Raw genomic sequence first — 23,747 nt, forward strand, 5'->3', positions numbered from 1 at the left:
TGAGGTCTAAAAAGGGGCTTTTAAAAACCGCTTCATACAAATGTTACTAGCTTAACATTATTAACATTATTTTAATCAAAACAAATTTGCATTGCATTAAAACTGTGAAAGTACTTTGAAAATACTTGCACCCAAAATATTTTTAAATGATAAAGTAGAAAAAATACTCATGTGTTTTGAAATTAAAAGTAAAATAAAAATACTCTCTTGAAAGATATAATTAAATTCCATGTTAACGCTTAGAAATTGTACATATTCTCTAGCTTATTTTATTTTGGTCTTTTTTATTTGCTAGTCAACAAAATACTAAAACAGGATAATGCCAAAAGAAAATGAATTTAGTATTACTTTGCAATTGTATTTGAGGCAGTATGAGCAAGAAACCTTGTATGAGGAAGAGTTTTAAAAAGTCTTAAGAAGTGAGTTCTTGACTATGTGAAATTCAGGCATAGTACTGCCCAAAGTCATAAAATGTTTGTGTGAATGGGTTATAGGGATAGTCCAAAATAGTAACCACTACTGGTTTATTAATCACTTGCATCAGTACTGGATGAGTTGTTTATTTAAAACATAAAATGTCCTCAGCCCCACCTTGACCACTGAATCAGATTCTCTAATGGCAAGTCATAGGACTCTGATCCTTAACACTCCCCAACCAGCATTTGGGTGACCCTGGCCTTGAACAAGCCCCTTATTAACAGGTGGGGTCTCTGAGATTAATTAAGGGACTTTCATATGGTTGCATAGTGAATTTACTGGTGAAACCCAAGCTTCTGATTACAGTTCAGTGCTCCTTATATTCTTTGCTCCTACCTGTATTTTCTAATTATCTGAAATAAAATAGCACTTACATGGAGAATTTTCAAGTTTGCATTTGCAATTTTGTCCACAAAGCAAGCTTTGTTTCTCTTGATCCTCTTCGAATTTGGAATGTTTTTCCTATCCCCTTAAATATGTTCTCAAATAACTTTACTATGAAAAACCAAAGGTAGATGCTTTTATCCAGGACAACTGTTTTTTAGAACAGAAATAAAAACATTATCAGAATTACGCAGCACTTTTGCAGATAAAGAAACTAAGGCCCACAGAGGTTAAACTGTAATCTAATTAGTGGCAGTATGTTCTCCAGAAGTTGGGTTTTCTGAGCCCCAATTCAGTGCTCTTTCCACTATTCCTCATTAAAGGTTGGTGTGGGTTGTTGTTACTTGTTTTAATATAGTCATTAAATGCTAGGTTTTCAAGTTAATACATGCTTTTTGCTGGTAAATCATGTATGTATACAAAATTTGGAACCAGTCTTGGAACCAGACTAAACAAGTAAGTTCTAGTAATACTGTCAAATATAAATACTAGAAATACTCTCTGGAGAGAATTTTGAGATTGTGGTGGTGTGGTATTTCCTGATTCTTTGGGGATTCATTTATTTTTTCAGCAAATTATTACTGAGCTGCTGTCAGGTGCTAGGTTCTACTTTGGATTTGGGACACAGTAGTAAACAAGACAGACCAAAACCCTGAACTTCTAGTCAGAAGGGGAGTGGAATGGGGAAGGGAGTGTTGGAACTGGTTTGCAATTTTAGAAAGGTTGTCCAGAGCAGGTCTCAGAAGGAAGGAAGGAAGCAAGCCATGTGGATATCAAGGGCAAGAATGTTGCAGGAGTAGCACGTGAAAAGGCTCTGAAGCAGAGAATGCTTGTTGTGTTTATGGCTAAAGGGAGGAAACAAGAGGGGTAGGAGTAGGAAATTAGAACCTTGTAGGCCAACCTAAAGATTTTGGTTTTTGCTTTGAAGTGGGAAGCCACTAGAGGGTTTTAAGTAGAATATCGCTGTTTTGTGGAGAACAGAATGAGGAGGGCAAAGGTGGGAAGCTGAGAAGACTGAGTAAGAAGTTATAGGAATAATCCACGTGAGAAATAGAAGAAACTAGATGAATGTAGTTAATGGTCAGATTCTGATATATTTTGAAGTTTAAGACTTTTAAATTGTTAAATAAAATCTTAAAAAAAAAAAAAAAAGACTTTTAAATGTGTTGATAGACCAGTACCATCTAACAGTGGTGAGAATGGGAGAGTCAGGGGTGACTCCAGTGTTTTTGGCCTGAGCAACTAATAGAATGGAGTTATATTTTACTGAAATAGGAAGGATTGTGGATGTGCATATTTGAAGAGAAGGATCATGGAAATGCTGTTTCTATTACATATCTTAGAATACATATCAAGTAAGCAATTTTATGTAGTGGTCTGGAGTTAAGGAAGAAATCCAGGCTAGAGAGAGCAAAGTATCTGTATGGCTCATACCCTTGTTTGAACCATCAGAGAGATGTGATTTTAATGAGCAATGAGACTGTTGAATATGTGTGCTTGTGGAAACAGTCTCATTTACCATCTAGTTTACAGCCTATGTTGCTAATCCTTGTCTGTGATGTACTTTTCAATAAAATGTCACAAAGTACCCTCTGCTGAATGTGTATATAATTTAAATCAAGGTCTGCTTTTTATTTGACTTGTTAAACCCCAACTAGTGTTTATTTTTTTTTTTTAAGTTTGTTTTTTTTTTTAATTTATTTGACAGGTAGAGAACACAAGTAGGCAGAGCAGCCAGCCGAGGGAGAGGGAGAAGCAGGCTCTCTGCTGAGCAGGGAGCCCCATGCGGTGCTTTGATCCCAGGACCCTGGGATCATGACCTGAGCTGAAGGCAACCTCTTAACCAACTGTGCCACTCACGTGCCCCCAAATAGTGTTTAAAACAAAAACATTGTTGGGGTACCTGGATGGCTTAGTCGATTAAGTATCTGCCTTCAGCTCAGGTTGGGATTTCAGGGTTCTAGAATCAAGCCCCACATCAGGCTCCCTGATCAGTGGGGAGCCTGTTTCTCCTTCTCCCCCAGTGACTTCCCTGCTTGTTGCGCGCTCTCTCGCGCTCTCTCTCTCTCTCTCAAATAAATAAATAAAATCTTTTAAAAAATCATTTATGCAGGCACAGTTTTTGTCATGGACTTTTCCTTAAGTATATAGAAATTTCTGACATAGTTTTTAATGTTTAAGGTAGGAATCAGCTATTTGTCTTCTGTTCTGTCTTTTTTCATTCTACACCCTATCTCCTAAAATCCTTGATGAAAGACGCACTTATATATCATGTATTGATGTTTTTCTATTCCTTTTTTTCTTAAGAAAACAGTAACAATACATTAATTGAAAAAAGGAAACATCAAATATGTATATTACCTTAAAGTAGAAATATTCATAGTAGCTATTAATGTCATTAATCTATGTAAAGTATATAGAGTAGTAATATGTTGAAAGATTTTCACTTTTCACTGTGAAAGATTACCTATGGTATCCTTATTTTCATATCAAAATTTAACCATAAACACTCCAAAAACTATTTCTAGGACATGCATTCATACGTGCAAAGGGGTTTAAAAAGTTTGCAATAAGGGGCTTCTGGGTGGCTGAGTCAGTTAAGCATATGCCTTCAGCTCAGGTCATGATCCCAGAGTCCCCGGATCAAGTCCCACATCAGGCTCCCTGCTCAGCTGGGAGTCAGCTTCTCCCTCTGACCACCCCGCTCCTGCTTTTTCTCTCTCTTGCTCTGTCTCAAATAAGTAAATGAAATCTTTAAAAAATGATTATGCTATAGAGTTACTTAAAGCTGCATTTTAATCTAGTTAGCATAAGTTGTCCATCACCCACATTGGCATGTCCGTATAGTAGTGTCCATGAATCCTTATATAGATGCAGAGGCACAACATGTTCTAAAAGCCCACCTTCAGTCCTGAGAGGAATGTAAATCATTAATCAGAGTTTATAGTATTAATACTAAATGATCAGAGATGAGTGGAGATTGATCAGTGTAAGTTTTATCAAAGAGATAAATTTTGAACCAGGATTTGAAGCTGTGTGAGGAAAACTGAACAAGACGATCAAACTTTAACAGCTTTTAATGGATCATGTGTATACAGATACATGCATATGAGTATTTTTTATTTCTGTGTGTCAGTCCTCACCCTAACTAAAAAGGGCGAATGTTCTAGGTGCATGTATATGTAGAAATGAAAGAATATGATTTTTTAGAGCCTGGGTTTCTTTATATTTGGGGGTAAAATGCGAATGTTTCCCAGGGTTTTTTGATTAAATAAGGTAATATTTGTGGTAAGTACTGTGGGAGGAATACGGCTGAAATGTTTGATAGTATTAACATAATCTACACTTTATGATAGAAAAGAAGAAATGAAATTCATTGTAGATTCTAAGGGGGTAAAACATTTTTTACATACTTTAAAAAGTATTCTAAATAAGGCTTCTCGTATCCTCAGTATATCTCAGTTTTAGGTTGTTACCTATTTCACATGTTATAAGATCCAGGTGCCTAATTTGAGCAAGAAATGTACTGTTAAAATCCAGATCCTTCTAGCTCCAAACCCCATCTATGCTCTCTTCACCTGCTTCCAAAATGGACATAATAATTCACAAATGTACCTAAATCATCCTACTCAAGGATGTACTTTCACTTAAATATCACAAGGCTATTTAAATGTTTTATGTGGGGGCGCCTGGGTGGCTCAGTCAGTTAAGCATCTGCCTTCAGCTCAGGTCATGATTCCAGGGTCCTGGGATTGAGCCCCACATTGGTCTCCCTGCTGAGCAGGGAGTCTGCTTCTCCCTCTGCCTGCCTCTCCCCCTGCTTGTGTGTACTCTCTCTCTCTTTCTGGCAAATAAATAAAACTTTTAAAGAAAAATAAAGTAAATGTTTTACATGATTATTGTGTGGGGGGAATTCTAACATTTTAAATTATTCACATAGCTTTTTAATTTTTCCTCTTAAGAATCATGGCTCTTTTGTGCAGATGATCCTCACTGACAAAAAAAAAAAAAAAAAAAAAAAGATGTTTTAAATATTCCCCTAGTCTAGTTTAAAGTAGCTTATATTTTTTAAAGTATTATGATGTTTTTGTTTTTCCATAATGTAGTGCTTTGTGTCTGATCCTTTTGTTCATACTCTAATTTTATTACTAAGTTACTGTTTTATATTTTTGCTACTTTTTATCTGAAATTATTTTCACATAATAAATCAAAGCTCTTTTATTTTGTGGAAGGCACTTGTCAGATGTGCAGTATATCCAGTTATTAATTTTTCTCTAAATGATGCTGCCAGTTTCTTAACTCGCAGATGAGTGCCTTATTAATAGCATCAAAAATTTTATGGTGCCCACTAGAAAGAATACAGAGAAAGGAAGATCATCTTTCAAAATACCCTATTTACTCAGTAGCCAAATTGATGTTTCCAGATAAAACTTTGATTTCTCAGCCAATATCTTGATGGTACATGAACATATAATATTTGTAATAAATAATGTAGTGCAAAAATATTTGTCAAAACCATGGCTTTTTTAAATTAAAAAAGGTAGCTAGTAAATTTGATGAGACTAATTGATTATCCCATCAATGACTTATGGAGAAAATTTCGCTATAAGTAGCCACCTTTTATGTTATGTGTAAATGTGGTTTTCCTTTATGAGCTTGTAATTTGAGAGATCTATTAAAATAATAAAAATTTCTGCTTCCCTTTTCATAGAGCTGGAGTGGACCAGAGAAATTGCTTGCTTTAGATGAGCTTATTGATAGTTGTGAACCAACCCAAGTAAAACATATGATGCAAGTGATAGAACCCCAGTTTCAACGAGACTTCATTTCCTTGCTTCCTAAAGAGGTAAGGGTTATCAATTATGTTCTTCATTGGGTGCTATTTGAAAATATAGCTCAATAGCAACCATCTTTAAACATGGTCATGCTAATTATGGTATTCAGTATTGTCGGTTTAACACTCTTAATTAGTGTTAAAGAGAGTTGTAAATGATAAACTGCCATGACTTAATAATATCATTTTCAGATTCAAGTATATTTATGGACTTATTAGGTGACTTCTTTCCACCACTGCAGTAAGTCATACATAAGAGTAAGCTATTGAGTTCCATTAATTTGATTATTTTTTTGTTTTGATTTTTTCCCCGAGGTTATTTAAAGTCCAGCCTTTAGTTGTCATGGTACATTTATTATATATAGTAGTAGATTTTTTAAAAATTCTGATTTTATTAAAACAGCAGTGTTTTTTTTTTCTTATTTTGTTGTTTATTTATCCAAAGTCCCTAATAGTCCTTAACATTTTGTGATTCTATAAATTATAGTTCTGTTGACTTACATTGTGTAATTGTTTTGAAAAATACGGAATTTCACATGTATATCTTTTTCTACTGATCATTCCTCTTCTTGCCCCCATCTTTCTCTCTCTCTCATACACACACATACAATCATAGATTTTCTGCATTGATTATATCCTTATAACATTTCTTTTGGAATCATTTATGCTCATTTGTTTTTATAGCTTAGATGTAGTTCTTTTACTGATGTTATATGCTTCACAGTTTCATTTCTGTCTGCAAACAAATAATGTAAAATTAAATAATCAATGTCACCATGGTTTATATTTTCACAAATTATATATGTGCCACTAATTATATATCAGCTAAGAAGACAGTATATTAAACAGTAATATACCAGTGAAAATGATCTGGAAACTTCAAATATGAAAGGAGTCAACTCTTTTAACCATTCTAAATATCCTATGGATATTAAACATTGTCTCAAAAATAATTTCACATTGGATATGAGTAAAATAGTTTTATCATATTTAAGGTATGAAACTAAGCATTACTCCAAGAAAAAACAAACTAAGATGTTACTGCTTTGGAATGATTTTTTTAAATGGTTAAAAAAAAGTTGCATTGTCCCAGAAAGAATTTTTTTTATTTTTGCTGGCTCATTCTAAAACTGAACCCTTTGAATGGAATTGGCTTAGGAAATGATATAAACTCTCTTTGCTTCCAGAAGAACATTCATAGTAGGTAGCACTTTCATAAGTATTTGACTGAAAGTAAAGTTAGTCACCTCTGATATTATTATGGTATATACATCATGGTTTCCTTGGCTGTCCTCCTTATTTTAGAAGGTAGTATTTTTTTAATATACAGACTTCTGCTTAGTCTCGTTTGTCCCCTTATCTCTATAAGTGGTGATTATTTTGTTTTACTTTATTTGTATTTGCATAGTAACTTTTGAACACTCAAAAATACGATTCAAAGTCAGGAGAATATGAAATATTTTTAAGAGTCTAAGAATTAAGCACAAATTATTGATAACTGATGTAAATGCAATAAAGATTTTCTTGGATTAACTCTCCTTTTAAAGATTGCCTGAGGAAATAGAAGGAAACGTAGTTAGAAGAATGAGCGAGGGCTCTGACTCTGCAGATCATCTGTGTTTTTCCTTTTTTTCAACTAGTAGGAAGCATTTCCTATTTTGAAAAAAAATGCTTTTTTTTATATGTGGAGAAATAATGGTATAGGTCTAAATCTTTAAGGAAACTATTATCTTATTAGAGACTATGTACTATTATTATTTTTTTTATTTTATTTATTTATTTATTTATTTTAAGATTTTATTTATTCATTTGACAGAGAGAGATCACAGTAGACAGAGAGGCAGGCAGAGAGATAGAGAGAAGCAGGCTCCCTGCTGAGCAGAGAGCCTGATGCGGGATTCGATCCCAAGACCCTGAGATCATGACCTGAGCCAAAGGCAGCGGCTCAACCCACTGAGCCACCCAGGCGCCCCTGTACTATTATTATTTAAAACATCATTACCTTCATGTCAGGAAATGGAGTTAAAATAATTTTCTTTCAATTTCAATTTCCTTTCAACAGATCTCAAAGCTCTTTACCAACACATTATTAATCTCAAAACCCTTGAAAAAATCTCACTAGTCTCACATGGGAGGCTTGTGATAAACAGCATTATCCTTATTTTGTAAGTGAATACCAAGAAATCATAGTGATACAGTAGATGGCCTAGAGTAAAACTTAAATTCTTAATATAGGATCAGCCAACATTTTCTTTATTCTTTTCCCTCCCTCTTTCAACTTAGTTCAACCCATGGAAATATAGCAGTTCTGGGAAAGTATTATCTACCTTTCAAGTATAACATGGTTGTCTCTAATGTAGGTTACATAAGAGAAGAACAAAAAAAGAGCAACTCACGCTGAAATTTCAAGTTTGGTCAAAGAAAAGTTAATTTTATGAAACAGATTTTCAACTTAAGAGCTTCTGTCTTCTGAAAGTCCTTAGGAGGAATTACTCTCTAGATTTTACCTTTAGGACAAATGAATAGAAAACTGCATTAGCCAGACCATTTTAGTTGGCTGGAAGAAGCCTGTAATTCCCTGCTTTGGTGTTCTAAGGATGTAGCTCAGGACAGTGCCCACCCTCTGGTCCCTGTAAGGAACCCTGTTTGACAAAACCTTGCTTCCTTTGAGGACCTGGTATACTTCTTCCATAATAAACACTAAGAATTGTGTAACTGATTGCCATTCCCTTTTTGCTTGGCAGTTTAATTAAAAAACCATATAAGATACTGTTGCCAGTATATTTGTATTCTACTTTCCCCTGGTTTAAACCTTCTTTACTGATTTATATTTTTACTGGTTCTGATTTTCTTATTCATATTTTTTATTTTGCTGTATGTGTTTTCTGAAATACTTAGATGTTTTGAATAGAACTGATTAGATTTAAATAGAGTAAGTTGAAGTTCGTGGCTGAGTTAGGGTCTTTGCTATTTTAAAGGAAAGTGTGCCAGTTACCTGTGGGGTTAGCACTTCAACATTCTTAGCGTCTGGGTGTTTCTTTACTCTTTAAAGCAGGCATACCCTAGACTAGGGGATCTCACAGTCACTGGTATTGAAGGATGTTGTAACTGATGGTTTGGGTGTACCTTTGAAATCTAAGGTGCTCTGGATTTGTTTTCTAACCTTTAAGATCCAGTGACTGTTTCTGTGAATTATGTGACTTCTACTTCAGCTGGATAACTAAGCAAAGAAGAGCCTTTTTCATGTGACCATATTAAATATCTTGGGCACTAAATAGCATCTCTTTTCCACCAGTATAACTTTGTGCCTGATAATTTTTATGTTAAATATCAATTTCATGTAGAAGAAAAAGAATATGGTGTTATCCCATTACTGGTATACTGGCACTGAGGAAACTTGTCCGGGCTTTGATAGATTGAATAATTTAAAAATTAAGTGACTTACGGAGTATCCTCTAAAGAAGTACAGTGTTGAGATATATATTTGTTTGTGTATTTGTATATGTGTATACATACACACATATACATAGCTTGTTGAATATATAGTCATGCCTTTTTATTTAAAATGACTCTGACTAAATGGGCTTCTCTGATAGACCAAAACTGATCATTCCACAGAAATATTTTTACTATCAAACAGTAGTAGTAGTATTAAATTGAAGACTGACTGGTTGGAGTACTTTCTATATGAAATGTACTCAATAAATATGTGATTAATGATGAACTCTCTGTATGCAAAGTTCTTGGGTAAGCACAATTTATGTCATGTAATTACTGTTTAGTATCAGAAAACAATTCAAACTGTGCTTTTACTCCCCATATGGCCTTTAGCCATTTGAATGATAGTTTGTTTTAATACTTATAATTTAATTTCTGTGAAAACTAAACTTTATTGCTGTGTTTAGTTCATTTTGATTCTAATATCATAACTTAAATTTTTATGTGATTAATGAAGCTAATTGGATAAGCATACTCAGAAGCTACTATTCCCTTCTTTCTTCTTTCTTCTGCCCTTATTTACTTGAATAGACTATACATACTGAAAAAAAAGTTGATGGTTTGGAAATATTGGAAACAAAATTTTAAATCAGTGATATACTGAAGAGCCAGTACAAACCTACAAAAATCTATCTGGCCCATAAAGAAAATCCCCATAAACAATGTAAAGTAATTAGAACCTAATTACTTTTATATGCCTGTGGAACAGTTGATTAATTGTTGGTAAAGGGTATAAATGTTTGAAAAGTTCATCATTGTGATAATAAATACTTTTTGTGGTAAAGAACTATTAATTATATCTATCAGGAGTGATCTGAAATCATATCACACAGAATATCTAGAAATCTCATTTTTTAAAAATATTTTATTTATTTATTTGACAGACAAAGATCACAAGTAGGCAAAGAGGCAGGCAGAGAGAGAGGGAGGAAGCAGTTTTCCCACCGAGCAGAGAGCCCGATGCGGGGCTCAATCCCAGGATGCTGAGACCATGACCCGAGCTGAAGATAGAGGCTTTAACCCACTGAGCCACCTAGGCGCCCCAAAATCTCATTTCTTAATTTAAGTCCTGTCTTGAGTGAATTTACTTGGTCATGGGGAGAGAAAAGCACAGAATCTAAACAACTAGTAAAGTATACCTATATACATAAATGGTAGAATTCTCGAGTTGAGGCTCATAGAACAAAGGCAAAAGCAGAGACAGAGAGGCTTAATAAGTATTCCTTGAAGAGGTGAAGTTGATGGAGTAAAGTTCATAAAAACCAATACAGTAGGTTTTTTAAGTCTGGTATATATTTAAGATTGAGTATTAGAAAGTACTCCCTTTTGTAATTAAAGAAAATAGAATGTAGAATTATATTACATTTATCTAGAAGTACTTCATTCTATAGAAGATTGTTCTAGATAAGTTAATTATTTATATGTTAAATATATATATACACGCACACACATATATATTTAAAACATGGGTATATTTTGCTTTTTCCTTTCCATAGCTGGCACTTTATGTGCTTTCATTCCTGGAACCCAAAGACCTGCTACAAGCGGCTCAGACATGTCGCTACTGGAGAATTTTGGCTGAAGACAACCTTCTCTGGAGAGAGAAATGCAAAGAAGAGGGTAAGGTTCAAAATCACAGAGAGAAGATCTTTATACTTTGAAAAAGCAAAGTGATTCAGAAAGCAAATAGAAAAAGTAAAAATTAGAGTTTTATGTGCATGTAGACTAAAGTAGTGGATAATTGAGAACTTTGGCAGCCTATCAAAGAATCAAGAATGAGTCTTCATTTGTATTCACCTTCTTATATAAAATCCACAGGTTATTCTACACATTCAGATGAGCCAAATCTTAGAGCTAACCCCTTTAATGAGCACTAATAATTAATAGGAAATAGGTCTGATTTGCTTCCCAGTCTCTAGTATAATTAATAACCAATGAAAAGATCAAGATGAGGATGATTTAAAGGAAACCTGAAAAACAAAACACAGACCCATAGATACAGAAAGCAAAGTGATGATTGCCCGAGGGAAGGGTTGCTGGGGCGGAGGAGGGAGGGTGGCAAAATGATGTAAGGGGATTAAGAACTACCAACTTCCAATTATGAAATAAGTATGTCATGGAGATAAAAGAAAGCATGGGAAATATAGTCAGTAATATTGTAGTAACTTTGTGAGTTGACAGAGGATAACTAGATTCATTATGGTGACCATTTTGCAATGTATATAAATATCGAATCACTATGCTGTATACCTATTATTAATATAGTATATCAGTTATACCTCAATTAAAAGACAAAAGACCTAAATATAAACTTTTGCTTAAAATAAGATATTTATGAATTTCTACCAGTGATTTTTATGGATGAGAAAGGTGTCCTGCCTCTCCAATATTTACAATTAGAGATAAAGGTTATAATTGCAGCTGTCCTTGGGAGACATACTCACTGACTGGAATCCACAGGAATGAGTGACTTTTCACTCACGCACTCACAAAATAGAATAGAATAGAATAAAATAAGGGAAATCCTAAAATTATATTGACAGTAGTCAAATATTCCATATTATATTTGTTCCTTCCATAAATATTTATTGAACACCTCCTATGGGCTAGACATTCTTAAATGCTGGGGATATAATAGTGAACTCCCATTTTCTTCCCATCATGGAGCTTATGTTCTTGAAAACTGTGGAAAAAAAAAGAAAAAATATCTCCTTTCTTAGTAGAAGGTATCATCCATATTAACTAAAGAAAGAATCTTTTTTTCCAGCATGCATAGAAAAATTATATTTTTGAAAAAAAAGTAAAGATATGATTATGATTTATCTCTGATAAGCAAAAATTTTTAGAACAATCATAGAGCATGAGACAGATACTCTGTAGGTTATCCTCCCCTTCAAGGAAGTTACAGGTGAGTGAAAGGTCAAGATCTAAGACAGTTGGTTTCTAATCCTGCCTCTGCCCTGTCCGTAACTTGGACTAATTAGTGAAGAGAAGGCTCTTCTCAAGAATCTATATTGCACTAAGTGGGATTAATCATCACTGCCTTACCTTCTCTCATAGAATCATTATTTTGATGACTTTAAAAAAAAATTATGCTAACATATACCTAAGACCGAATTTCTTCTAACCATTTTTAAGTGTACAGTTCAGTAGCATTAAGTACATTTGTGTTGTTACACAGTCCATCTCCAGAACTTTTTTATTTGTATTGCCTGAAAGTCCATCCCAATTTAATAGTAACTCCTTAGTCCTCCTCCCTGCAGCACCTGGAGACCACCATTCTGTTTTCTGTCTCTGTGAGTTTGACTACTCTAGATGCCTGACATAAAGTAGAATCACATGGTATTTGTTTTTTTGTGACTGGCTTATTTCACTTTGCATACTTGTCTTGAAGGTTTATCCATGTGGTGGCATGTGTCAGAATTCCCTTCTATTTAAGTCTGAATAAATATTCCATTGTATATGTGTGTGTGTGTGTGCGTGTGTGTGTGTGTATTTTGCCTCTTCATTCATCCATTGATGGGCGCTTGGGTTTCTTCTACCTTTCAGCTTTATGAATGATTGCAGCTCTGAACATGGGTCTACAGATATCTGTTCAAGTCTCTGCTTTTAATTCTTTAGGGTGTATATCCAGAATTAGAATTGCTGGATGATATGATAATTCTATGTTTAATTTTTCTGATGAACCACCATACTATTTTTCATAGCTGCTATACCATTTTATATTCCCATAAACTTTGCATAAGGGCTCAAATTTCTGCACATCCTCACCAGCATTTCATAGGATTATTTAGAAAAAGAAATAAAAAGGTCAGTATGAAAACATGCCATAGAGAATGCAAACTTTATATTATTGTTTTATAATAACTCTTAGAAATTGGAGAGCATCCTGTATTTAAGTGGTTTTGAGCATGGGAGGAAATTAGATACATTATAAAATGTGTAATTTTTATTGGCGACAGCAGTTATACTCTCACTCTTTAAAACTTTAGGTATCGATGAACCATTGCACATCAAGAGAAGAAAAGTAATAAAACCAGGTTTCATACACAGTCCATGGAAAAGTGCATACATCAGGCAGCACAGAATTGATACTAACTGGAGGCGAGGAGAACTCAAGTCTCCTAAGGTAACTGAACTCTTGCACAACAATAGCAGCAACCACTGATCAGTTTTGGTACCTAGTATGTTCTTCTTGGCCAGCAGTGTAACTTGACATCTATATACTGTAGAAAGAAAACAGTGTGTTTTTAAATAACTGAACGTGTAATGGATGATAGTTCTCTATTGCTAATTTCTCCAGTCTGACAATGGACTGTACTTGAATAAAAGATGAGTTGAAGTGCTTGTCATTCTACCGTAGGTAAATGAAAATTTCTGAATATCCTGTTGAATTTTGTGTCATATACGTTTACCTGTGACCATGTAGTTAGAACATGATTTTTTGAGGAGTGCCTATTTGTGTTGGGTGTTTCTTGTGAGTTTTATTTTTATAAATTTAAGCATATTACTGATTTTCTGTCTCACTGTAAGTATATAAATAGTGATAAAATGCTTGAAATTCTTAGATGTATTTATACAACTGGAAAAAAGCAATTAGGGAAGATACTGTTAATGTGTAACCATGTATAGATTATGACAAGTGTTGTTTTTTGAGAGAGTGAGCGGGTGCAAGTGGGTGGGGGGGAGAAGGGCAGAGGGAGAGGAGAGACAGAGAGAATCTCAAGGAGGGTCCACACCCAGCATGGAGCCCTACTGGGGGCTCAATCACATGACCCTGAGAGCATTACCTGAGCCGAAATCAAGAGTCAGACCCTTAACTGACTGAGCCATCCAGGAGCCCCAGGCCTTTTGTGTTTTAATTTGAATAAGTTGATAATTATTGTTACTCTTGTCTTTCTAGTTTGTAGGTGCTTCTGTTTTTGTGTGTGAAAATTGCAAAACAGAGATGCATTTTTTTTGTTTGAACAGATAAATTATTATACATTTGTGTTTGAACCATCTTTATGATGTCTTGACTCACTCAATTTTAATAGTTGATATCTCTCATATAAATCATAGAATTGGAAAAAATGAAATGTTTAATACTTGATTCATCATTCGGGAAGGATGATACTTGGTGTTTTATATAAATTATAATTTTAGAAAGAGGCTGTAGATTGCTGTTCCTATTTATTGCTTTTCTTTTCACTAGTATTTTAAAGAACATAATTTGATAAGATTTCGAATCTGTACATTTGTCTTGTAGGTTCTGAAAGGACATGATGATCATGTGATCACATGCTTGCAGTTTTGTGGTAACCGAATAGTTAGTGGTTCTGATGACAACACTTTAAAAGTCTGGTCAGCAGTCACAGGCAAAGTAAGCTTACTTCTCTCTACACTTCACTGTTTGTATATGTCTTTGCAAAGATCAACCAAGGAAAACATGGGTTCATTTTTGACCGCAGCTTATTTCGATAACAAATATCAGAGCTTCTAATTTAGGTTTTTCCCTGGCAACAAAGATAATGTTCCTCAGGATAGGGATGTCATTAGTTTCTTCCTGTAAATAGTCTGTCTATCTTTGTGACTTCGTTATTGTATGATTTTTACAGAGGTGCTTTATCTTTTTCTTGGCTTTATTTTTCACACTTTTACTAACCACCTCAGTTATATTATCCTTTTTTAACTTTTTCAAAACTATGATTGAGGGGTAATTGTTTTTCTTTGTAGACTGCTTTGTTGATAACTTACCTATAGTTTAGAAGTTAAATAAATCGTGTTAATTGAGACTATCTTAAGCCTGGTGAGATGAAAAGTAAAGCAGATACAGTATTTAAGTAGGAGTTTGAAGAAAAAAAGCAGTCTAATAAGCAATCCGTTTTGCTGCATGCAATATTACACCTTAATGGTTCTGTGGTGAATACTTATTTTTATCTGTCCACTGGAGAATGTTTTCAAAAATTAAGTAATTGACCAGCTAAAAAAACAGGAAAATGTGAAGGGGAGAAAACCTGTCTTTAAAATGTCTTACAGCATGCTGATTCTTGGGCAAGAACCTTCTAAATATTCCAAGTCAGATGTTAACATTTTTTTAAGGCAGCTTCATATTTCCGTAGTGTAATATTAGTTTTGGACTTATTTCAGAGTTTTAATATCTGTCTTTACTTGTCTAGAAGTACCTTGCCTGGCTCCTTTAACTATTGCCTTGGGGCAGATTCAGGTGAAATGTGGTATGTAGCCACACCTAACACGGTTGGCATTCTTTCATTGAATCCATTCCTATGGAAGAAGCCAAATTGCAATTTTAGCATTATTTCATCAGAGAGACCAGGCTGGGGCTGTCATCCTTTAATGAGAAGTGTTTTACTTTCTACATACTTGTTGTCAGTTGTATCTGTGTTTAATATATAATGCTACTGAATAAGCAAAGCGATCAACAATGATGGTATCATGTTATATTGATGTGAAAAATTGTTTTCTGATGTGCCAGACAAATTCTGTGAATAACTTTACCCCAGATTTTAATGAGCTACTGAAATGTTATGTATATCGTTTTTCTTTCTACCCGAAAGTAATCATCTTAAGTGTTTTTCCAGTGTCTGAGAACATTAGTGGGACACACAGGTGGAGTATGGTCATCACAGATGAGAGACAATATCATCATTAGTGGATCTACAGATCGGACTCTAAAAGTGTGGAATGCAGAGACCGGAGAATGTATACATACCTTATATGGACATACTTCCACTGTCCGCTGTATGCATCTCCATGAAAAAAGGTAAGGGAAAATCCTTTGATGGTTGGGAATTCTTCCTCTATTACTTCTGAATTTGAGGTTTTTTTGTGTTGTATAATTCAGTGTTTATTAGAGAGATAGTGATAGTGTGCTCTTAAATTAGACTTTAATTATTAGACTTAAGATGTTTCTATACTAACAAAGCAGTAGTGTATTGCCTTAAAATTGGGGGATTATCTTTAAATTTCCTTCTTCATTTAATGGCATTGTTGGCTTCCTGCTTGAAACTCTCTTCTCTACTCTTGGGTGGCACTATATTGTTCTGTATCTTTGATGACTCCTCATCTCCAAAAAAAATCTTTCTCTCTCTTCCGCGCACTCTCTTTCTCTCCCTCTCTCTCTTTAATATTTATATCTCTGCTAGTGGGACACATTCAGTTATTCAGGCTTCAAGCTTCTGAGTCTTAATTACCCACCCACCCTATCCCACTCCATCCTTATATCCCTTATATCGAGGGATATAAGGGAGGGATATCCCCTTATATCGAAACAAAAGCTGAGGTCTGTGGGGTTTTGTTGAGTCTCTCGTTACCAATCACCTGAACTAGTGACATAGCTTTCACACTTGGTTTTCTCACCTGTTACACAACTGACAGAGAATCCTTTTCTAATTATGATCACTGCCTTTTGAGAGCCTTCTGTTGTCTGTCAGATCGAGGAAGAAATCCTCAATCCAGTTTTCAAAATAGTTGCAGCCAACCCAGACTGCTTGCCTTTTTTTCTTTTCAGTGCCTTTGCTGTTGCTTTGATCTCCTTCTACAAAGCCCTTCTATTAAAGTCTTTTCGATCTTCTATTGGCATGTCTTCACAGTACCTTGTTAAACAAATGTGATTTCGACTTCATTTGTCAAAAAAGGTTTCTCTGGCAGTCCTTACCATGAATCCGCTACAGTCCTTACCTTTAATTCTGTCCACAACATCATCTTTGTGAGAACCATTACATTAAGTAGATTTCACGCTAGATTTGTAATATGTGAATAAAAGTACCTTTTCATTTGTAATTTGAATCTACTTTAAACAGTGTGCTCTACTATTAAAATTTGGGGGAGTTGATATTAAGAGACCTTGTATTTCAGCTTCCATTATATTCTGCCTTAAATCTCTCGATGTTCTTTTCTACTCTTCCAAATGTAAAAACTGTGGCCTATCTTTATCTCTTAAGAATGACATGCAGATACCTGAGTTTTCAGCTCTCCTTCGTAATCCAAAGGTGATTGCAATGTTTATATCACTCCAGTCTTCAAAAGAGCATAGCTTTAATAATGTTGGCCTAAATTTTTAAGGGATTTCTATTGCCTCCCCATGTGTATCTTCTCCAAAATGTGCATATCCTAATACCTCCATAACCTATTGACTATAATTATAAGCATAAGCAGCCTTTGTTTGAAGATATTCTAAAACTAGTTTGCTATGAAAATTATAATGGTATAAGGCCATATAATGGTATATAATGGTATAGAGCACATATCTTTACCTATTTAAATTCCAATTTCAGATTTATTTTGTTGAATAACATTTATTAAATTTTTTCCCTAGTCACAAAGAGAATGTATGTTTATCACTAAAATTTTGGGAAATGGCAGAAAGAATAAAGAAGAAATACAGAATTTTTCAAAATACTCCCACCAGAGTTCTCCGATTAACGTTTTAGATATGTTGCCCACATTAACTTTTTATTTCTAAAATCAAGATCTTTTGTATGTATTTGAGCCGGCAGCTGCTGCTGTTGCTGCCATTGCTTCTGCTTCAGATGCAGTACAGCAGTCTCAAACCATCCCACAGAACCCCGGGTGCTACACGGCCGCTTATAAATGTGGGAACCAAGCAGGTAGAATTCTGGGCTTCCCAACTTCCCATCCCAGCCAGGATAACTTGACTTTTGGATGTTTATATATCAAAATTTTATATAGGATTTCTTTGAAAACGGGTGTTCCTGCTTAAGAAAAGAAAAAGTTCAGTAACCACTGACTTTATATGTCATGTTTTCTCATGCTGTTAAAAATTTTAATCCTTTTTTTTGTTTGTTTTCCCCCCTACAGAGTTGTTAGCGGTTCTCGAGATGCCACTCTTAGGGTTTGGGATATCGAGACAGGCCAGTGTTTACATGTTTTGATGGGTCATGTAGCAGCAGTCCGCTGTGTTCAATATGATGGCAGGAGGGTTGTTAGTGGAGCATATGATTTTATGGTGAAGGTGTGGGATCCAGAGACGGAGACCTGTCTACACACGTTGCAGGGGCATACTAATAGAGTCTATTCATTACAGGTAAGAGGTCGTATCTCTCCTACCCCTTAGATGCTTTCCTGATGAATCATGAGATTGTTTTACTCAGATAATCACTGTCAAATTGCTGATTCAATACAATCCCCAAAAGACAAATCAAATTATCCTGTTGTTCACATATGCTTTCAAATTGGCATGGAAAAAGCATAAATTTTTAACTTATTGAAATAATTTGTTTCATTTTTTTCTGTGATCTGTTTTTCCTCTAAAATACAAACATTAGTCTTGGAACCTGAAACTTTGGAGCTCTAAGTTTTACTATATTAATTAGTGGGTAAATAGTCTCATAGGAAAATAACCTGGATTTTAATAAACTCCTTAGCAGAGGATTAATTTGGCCAAAAGCTGCCCCTTTGCCTTGATAGCTGAAAGTCGATGGACCATGTATTGTGACCCATTCCCATTCAAAGTGGAAGTGGAGCTTTCTGCATCAGGCTCCTTTACCATCAAAGGGCTACTGATCTGTAGTCATAGGAAGTAAATTTGACTAAACTGATTTTTTGTTTTTTACATTTGAACATGATATTTTGGAATGAATTGTCATATTTTGAAATAGATTAATAACAAATTTAGAAAATGGGTCTTGTTTTATTTTCTGAAAGACAGCATTTTCAATTTTTCTATTATGTAATTTATTTACCAGTTACTACCTATTAGTGATCAGCAAGATTAGTACATAGTCACAATGCTGACAGTTCTCTGTTCTTGGAATATTTGTTTCTTAATTCATGGAATACTGTGTCTGTGTCACAAAATATCAATATATAATAAAGGTATATTAACTTAGAAAAGGTTATGAATTTGGAGGAAAGGGAATTGACTGAAGTTGTTTTTATGTTTTGTGATATGTTCAGTACCTTAATGAATATAATCTCATTTAAGTAAACCAATAGATTGAGAAGAGGTAGCAGTATTATTCCAGAACTTCTAGGAATTGATATTTATTGACTCCTGGAGAAGAGAGGCTATATAGCTTGCTTTTGTTATCAAAATGCCACTTCTTGTAATTCCAGATGTAATTACCTATAGGTGCATTTCCTAATTAATATTTGGTTCTTGTAAGTGAAATTTTTATTTTACATACAGTTTTAATGGAGCTTACTTCTAAACATCATGAGGGTTATCTCTAGTCTTTTCATGCCATAGGTTTATTAACAAACACAGCATTTATCATGGGCTATGTCAGTAGTTTCAATTTTCTGTTGGGAAGTAAGACTCAAATGGTATTCCTTATTGAATGATTCATGATATTTAGCTGGTCATCTGTGGCCAGATGATCTGAAAGTAACATGTTCATTTTACATGTTTTGTTTTCTTTTAATTGTTCCTGCATTTAGTTTGAAGCCACTGGCTATAAAAAAATTAGCAATTCTCAGGGCACCTGGATGGCTCAGTCAGTTGAGCTTCTGACTCTTGATTTCTGCTCTAGTCATGATCTCAGGGTCATAGAATCGAGCCCTGCCTTGGGCTCCGTGCTCAGAGGGGAGTCTCAGAGGAGATTCTCTCTCTCCTATCCCTCTGTCCCTCCCCTGCCTCTCAAAAATACATAAATAAATCTTTTTTAAAAAATTAACAATTCTGATAGAAGCTTCTGAGAACATAAACTGTAGGTTTGCTTGATTACCTGAACTTTACCTTGTTACTCCATTTTGTTCCTGGCATTACCTGTTTCCCTGCTTTATTTTTCTTCCCTGTAGGATTAAGGTCAATAAATAATATCAAGAATATCGCACTTCTAGTCTAATAAGCTGTGTCTATTGTAGTTTGATGGCATCCATGTGGTCAGTGGATCTCTTGACACATCAATCCGAGTGTGGGATGTGGAGACGGGGAATTGCATTCACACGTTAACGGGACACCAGTCGTTAACAAGTGGAATGGAACTCAAAGACAATATTCTTGTCTCTGGGAATGCAGATTCTACAGTTAAAATCTGGGATATCAAAACAGGACAGTGTTTACAAACATTGCAAGGTAAGTCTTGGCTACTCAGCTTTAGTTATATTCATCAAAAATGGGATTGTTAGAAGAGAAATACGGAGTTTTTATGTCACAAAAAGAATTAACCTCATACAAAATAAAAATGCTTATTTTGGATAAGTTTCTGAGCATTTTCACTGTGACGTGACAGAACTAGGTTACCCTTGAGAAATTGTTTCAAATTATCTTTTTAATACTTTAATACTTCCTACATGTACAGTTAACTCTACCTAACCTTAAAGAACAATGTGAAGAAAGATCTAGGCTATATCATAAAAGCAACAGACTCGTTTTTTTTTTCCTTTTTCAGTGATTTTTTTTTTTAAATTTGTAGTCCAATTTTAAATTAAAGCACTACCTTTCTGGGGGCGGGGTGGGGAGCATCTCTAATCTGATAGAAAATTGCTTAGGCCTCAACTTAGATCCTTTAAGCATCTGCTTAACTAGGATGGAAGGAATAATAGCACCCAGTAAAATGAAGAAAGAAACATGTGAAAACCACTAATACTAAATGAGGCACAATAGTGTTAACATTTTATATCATGATTAACTTCTTTTTATTGGTCATAGCACTGAAAAGTGTTTTTTTTTTTCAGTGAGGCCATCTGGTGGGCCTGCACTGCAACTTTTTACTCATTGGTTGTGTCTGTTCCTCAGAGTTTTGGAATTGTGGTCATTCAGCCTTTGCCTTTGAATGGTCAGTTCCAAGTGGTGAGGGTGGTAGATTTCCTGCCCATTCATCCATCAGCAGAATCTGTGAAACTGATCTATCTCCATCACCACTAAGAAAGCTCTTATTTACACAGCCAGAAAACAAAATGTGTGCCTGGTAGCTAACCAAACTTCCTGGAAGACAGAACTCTTGAAAGTTAATGCTTCAGTTACAAATAGCTACCAGATTTTTTTTGCAACCCTGCTGATCCTAAAATACTCATAGTTTCTAAATATGCAGCATTTTAAATATTTCATTTATTGTATGTTCTAATGTAGTAGGCTACAGTTACAGTGTAACTTACCCATACCCATGATTTCTAACCAGTAATTTAATTCCTTTGGTTTTGCCTAGGTCCTAACAAGCATCAGAGTGCTGTGACCTGTTTACAGTTCAACAAGAACTTTGTAATTACCAGCTCAGATGATGGAACTGTAAAACTATGGGACTTGAAAACGGGTGAATTTATTCGAAACCTAGTCACATTGGAGAGTGGGGGGAGTGGGGGAGTTGTGTGGCGGATCAGAGCCTCAAATACAAAGCTGGTGTGTGCAGTTGGGAGTCGGAATGGAACTGAGGAAACCAAGCTGCTGGTGCTGGACTTTGATGTGGACATGAAGTGAAGAGCAGAAAAGACAAATTTGTCCAAATGTGTAGACGATATACTCCCTGCCCTTCCCCTTGAAAAACAAACAAAAAACAGAAAACAAAACAAAACAAAAAAACAACAGAAGAAAAAAAAAAAGAAAAAAAAAAGAAAGAAAAAAGAAAAAGAAAAAAAAAAATCCCTTGTTCTCAGTGGTGCAGGATGTTGGCTTGGGGCAACAGAGTGAAAAGATCTACAGACTAAGAAGGAAAAGAGGAAGACATGACAAACCGTAACTGACAAGAGAGGCATCTGCTGTCTCATCACATAAAAGGCTTCACTTTTGACTGAGGGCAGCTTTGCAAAATGAGACTTTCTAAATCAAACCAGGTGCAATTATTTCTTTATTTTCTTCTCCAGTGGTCACTGGGCAGCGTTAACGCTGAAGCTTCGTTACAGATTCTGTTAGCCTGTCCTTTTACCACTGAGACCTAGGAAGGGGCTGCAATAACACCCAAACGAGGACTGGCTGACTTTCTCAATAGAGAGCATCTGCAACAAAAAGTCATTTTTCTGGAGTGGAAAAGCTAAAAAAAAAAAAAAATTACTGTGAATTGTTTTTGTACAGTTATCATGAAAAGCTTTTTTTTTTTTTTTTTTTTTTTTTTTTTTGCCAACCATTGCCAATGTCAATCAATCACAGTATTAGCCTCTGTTAATCTATTTACTGTCGCTTCCACATACACTCTTCAACGCATATGTTGCTCAAAGGTGGCAAGTTGTCCTGGGTTCCGTGAGTCCTGAGATGGATTTAATTCTTGATGCTGGTGCTAGAAGTAGGTCTTCAAATATGGGATTGTTGTCCCACCCCTGTACTGTACTCCCAGTGGCCAAACTTATTTATGCTGCTAAATGAAAGAAAGAAAAAAGCAAATTATTTTTTTTTATTTTTTTTCTGCTGTGACGTTTTAGTCCCAGACTGAATTCCAAATTTGCTCTAGTTTGGTTACAGAAAAAAGACTTTTTGCCACTGAAACTTGAACCATCTGTGCCTCTAAGAGGCTGAGAATGGGAGAGTTTCAGATAATAAAGAGTGAAGTTTGCCTGCAAGTAAAGAATTGAGAGTGTGTGCAAAGCTTATTTTCTTTTATCTGGGCAAAAATTAAAACACATTCCTTGGAACAGAGCTGTTGCTGCCTGTTCTGTGGAGAAACTTTTCTTTTTGAGGGCTGTGGTGAATGGATGAACGTACATAATAAAACTGACAAAATATTTTAAAAATATATATAAAACAAATAAAGTTGCTGGTCAGTCTTAGTGTTTTACAGTATTTGGGAAAACAACTGTTACAGTTTTATTGCTCTGAGAAACTGACAAAGCAGAAACTATACAGTTTTTGTAGTAAAGGCGTCACATGCAAACAAACGAAATGAATGAAAAAGTCAAATGGTTTGCCTCATTCTCCAAGAGCCACAACTCAAGCTGAACTGTGAAAGTGGTTTAACACTGTATCCTAGGTGATCTTTTTTTCCTCCTCCTGTTTATTTTTTTTTGTTTTATTTATAGTCTGATTTAAAACAATCAGATTCAAGTTGGTTAATTTTAGTTATGTAACAACCTGACATGATGGAGGAAAACAACCTTTAAAGGGATTGTGTCTATGGTTTGATTCACTTAGAAATTTTATTTTCTTATAACTTAAGTGCAATAAAATGTGTTTTTTCATGTTAGTATGCCTGTTTCTTCCACTGAAGTAAATAATACTTCATTATAAATATTTAGGGTTTGTCTCTAATCTTTAAGATCTCAAAGTCTTAGTTTCTTTGCATTCTCTGTAGTGTGACATAGATATCAATACTTTCAGGCCTGTTTCATACAGCTAAAGTTAGAATAATGTGCCTAGAATGTAAATTGGGTTCATCGCCTTAGACTATAAAGGTGGACACTGCACTGTCCATTACTCTGGATAACACTGGATGTATTAATACAAAATCTGGGTCCCTCAAAGAGTCACAAAATTTTTGTGATGGTTACAACTAGAATTCCTATTTTTTAAAAAAGCTCATTTTTTAAAAATGTGACCACATATTGAGTACTTACCAGGAATGTTCCCCGAGGTATCTCTGAAGGCCCACCCTCCCTGAGAAGTAGGTACTGTTCTCTCCTTGAAAGGTGAGAGCGGAATTGGCTCAGACTGGTTAGGTGATTTGTC

At 34.9% G+C, this 23,747-nt stretch overlaps 1 protein-coding gene across 3 annotated transcripts in view; it reads left to right on the forward strand.

The window, feature by feature from the left end:
• FBXW7 (F-box and WD repeat domain containing 7) overlaps positions 1-23,265 on the forward strand; it is a 230,031-nt gene extending 206,766 nt beyond the window's left edge. For all 3 annotated transcript variants that reach the window (XM_044224868.1, XM_044224867.1, XM_044224869.1), the window contains 8 exons: positions 5,573-5,707; positions 10,690-10,813; positions 13,186-13,322; positions 14,442-14,555; positions 15,775-15,956; positions 18,014-18,239; positions 20,021-20,231; positions 21,304-23,265. In XM_044224868.1, the coding sequence (XP_044080803.1) occupies positions 5,573-5,707; positions 10,690-10,813; positions 13,186-13,322; positions 14,442-14,555; positions 15,775-15,956; positions 18,014-18,239; positions 20,021-20,231; positions 21,304-21,572 (1,398 nt within the window). In that variant the 3' untranslated portion in view covers positions 21,573-23,265. The remainder of the gene's footprint in view (positions 1-5,572; positions 5,708-10,689; positions 10,814-13,185; positions 13,323-14,441; positions 14,556-15,774; positions 15,957-18,013; positions 18,240-20,020; positions 20,232-21,303) is intronic.
• The last annotated feature ends 482 nt before the right edge of the window (positions 23,266-23,747 follow it).

Source organism: Neovison vison, chromosome 11, assembly GCF_020171115.1.
Source record: "Neovison vison isolate M4711 chromosome 11, ASM_NN_V1, whole genome shotgun sequence".
In the NCBI taxonomy this organism is placed as follows: Eukaryota; Metazoa; Chordata; class Mammalia; order Carnivora; family Mustelidae; genus Neogale; species Neogale vison.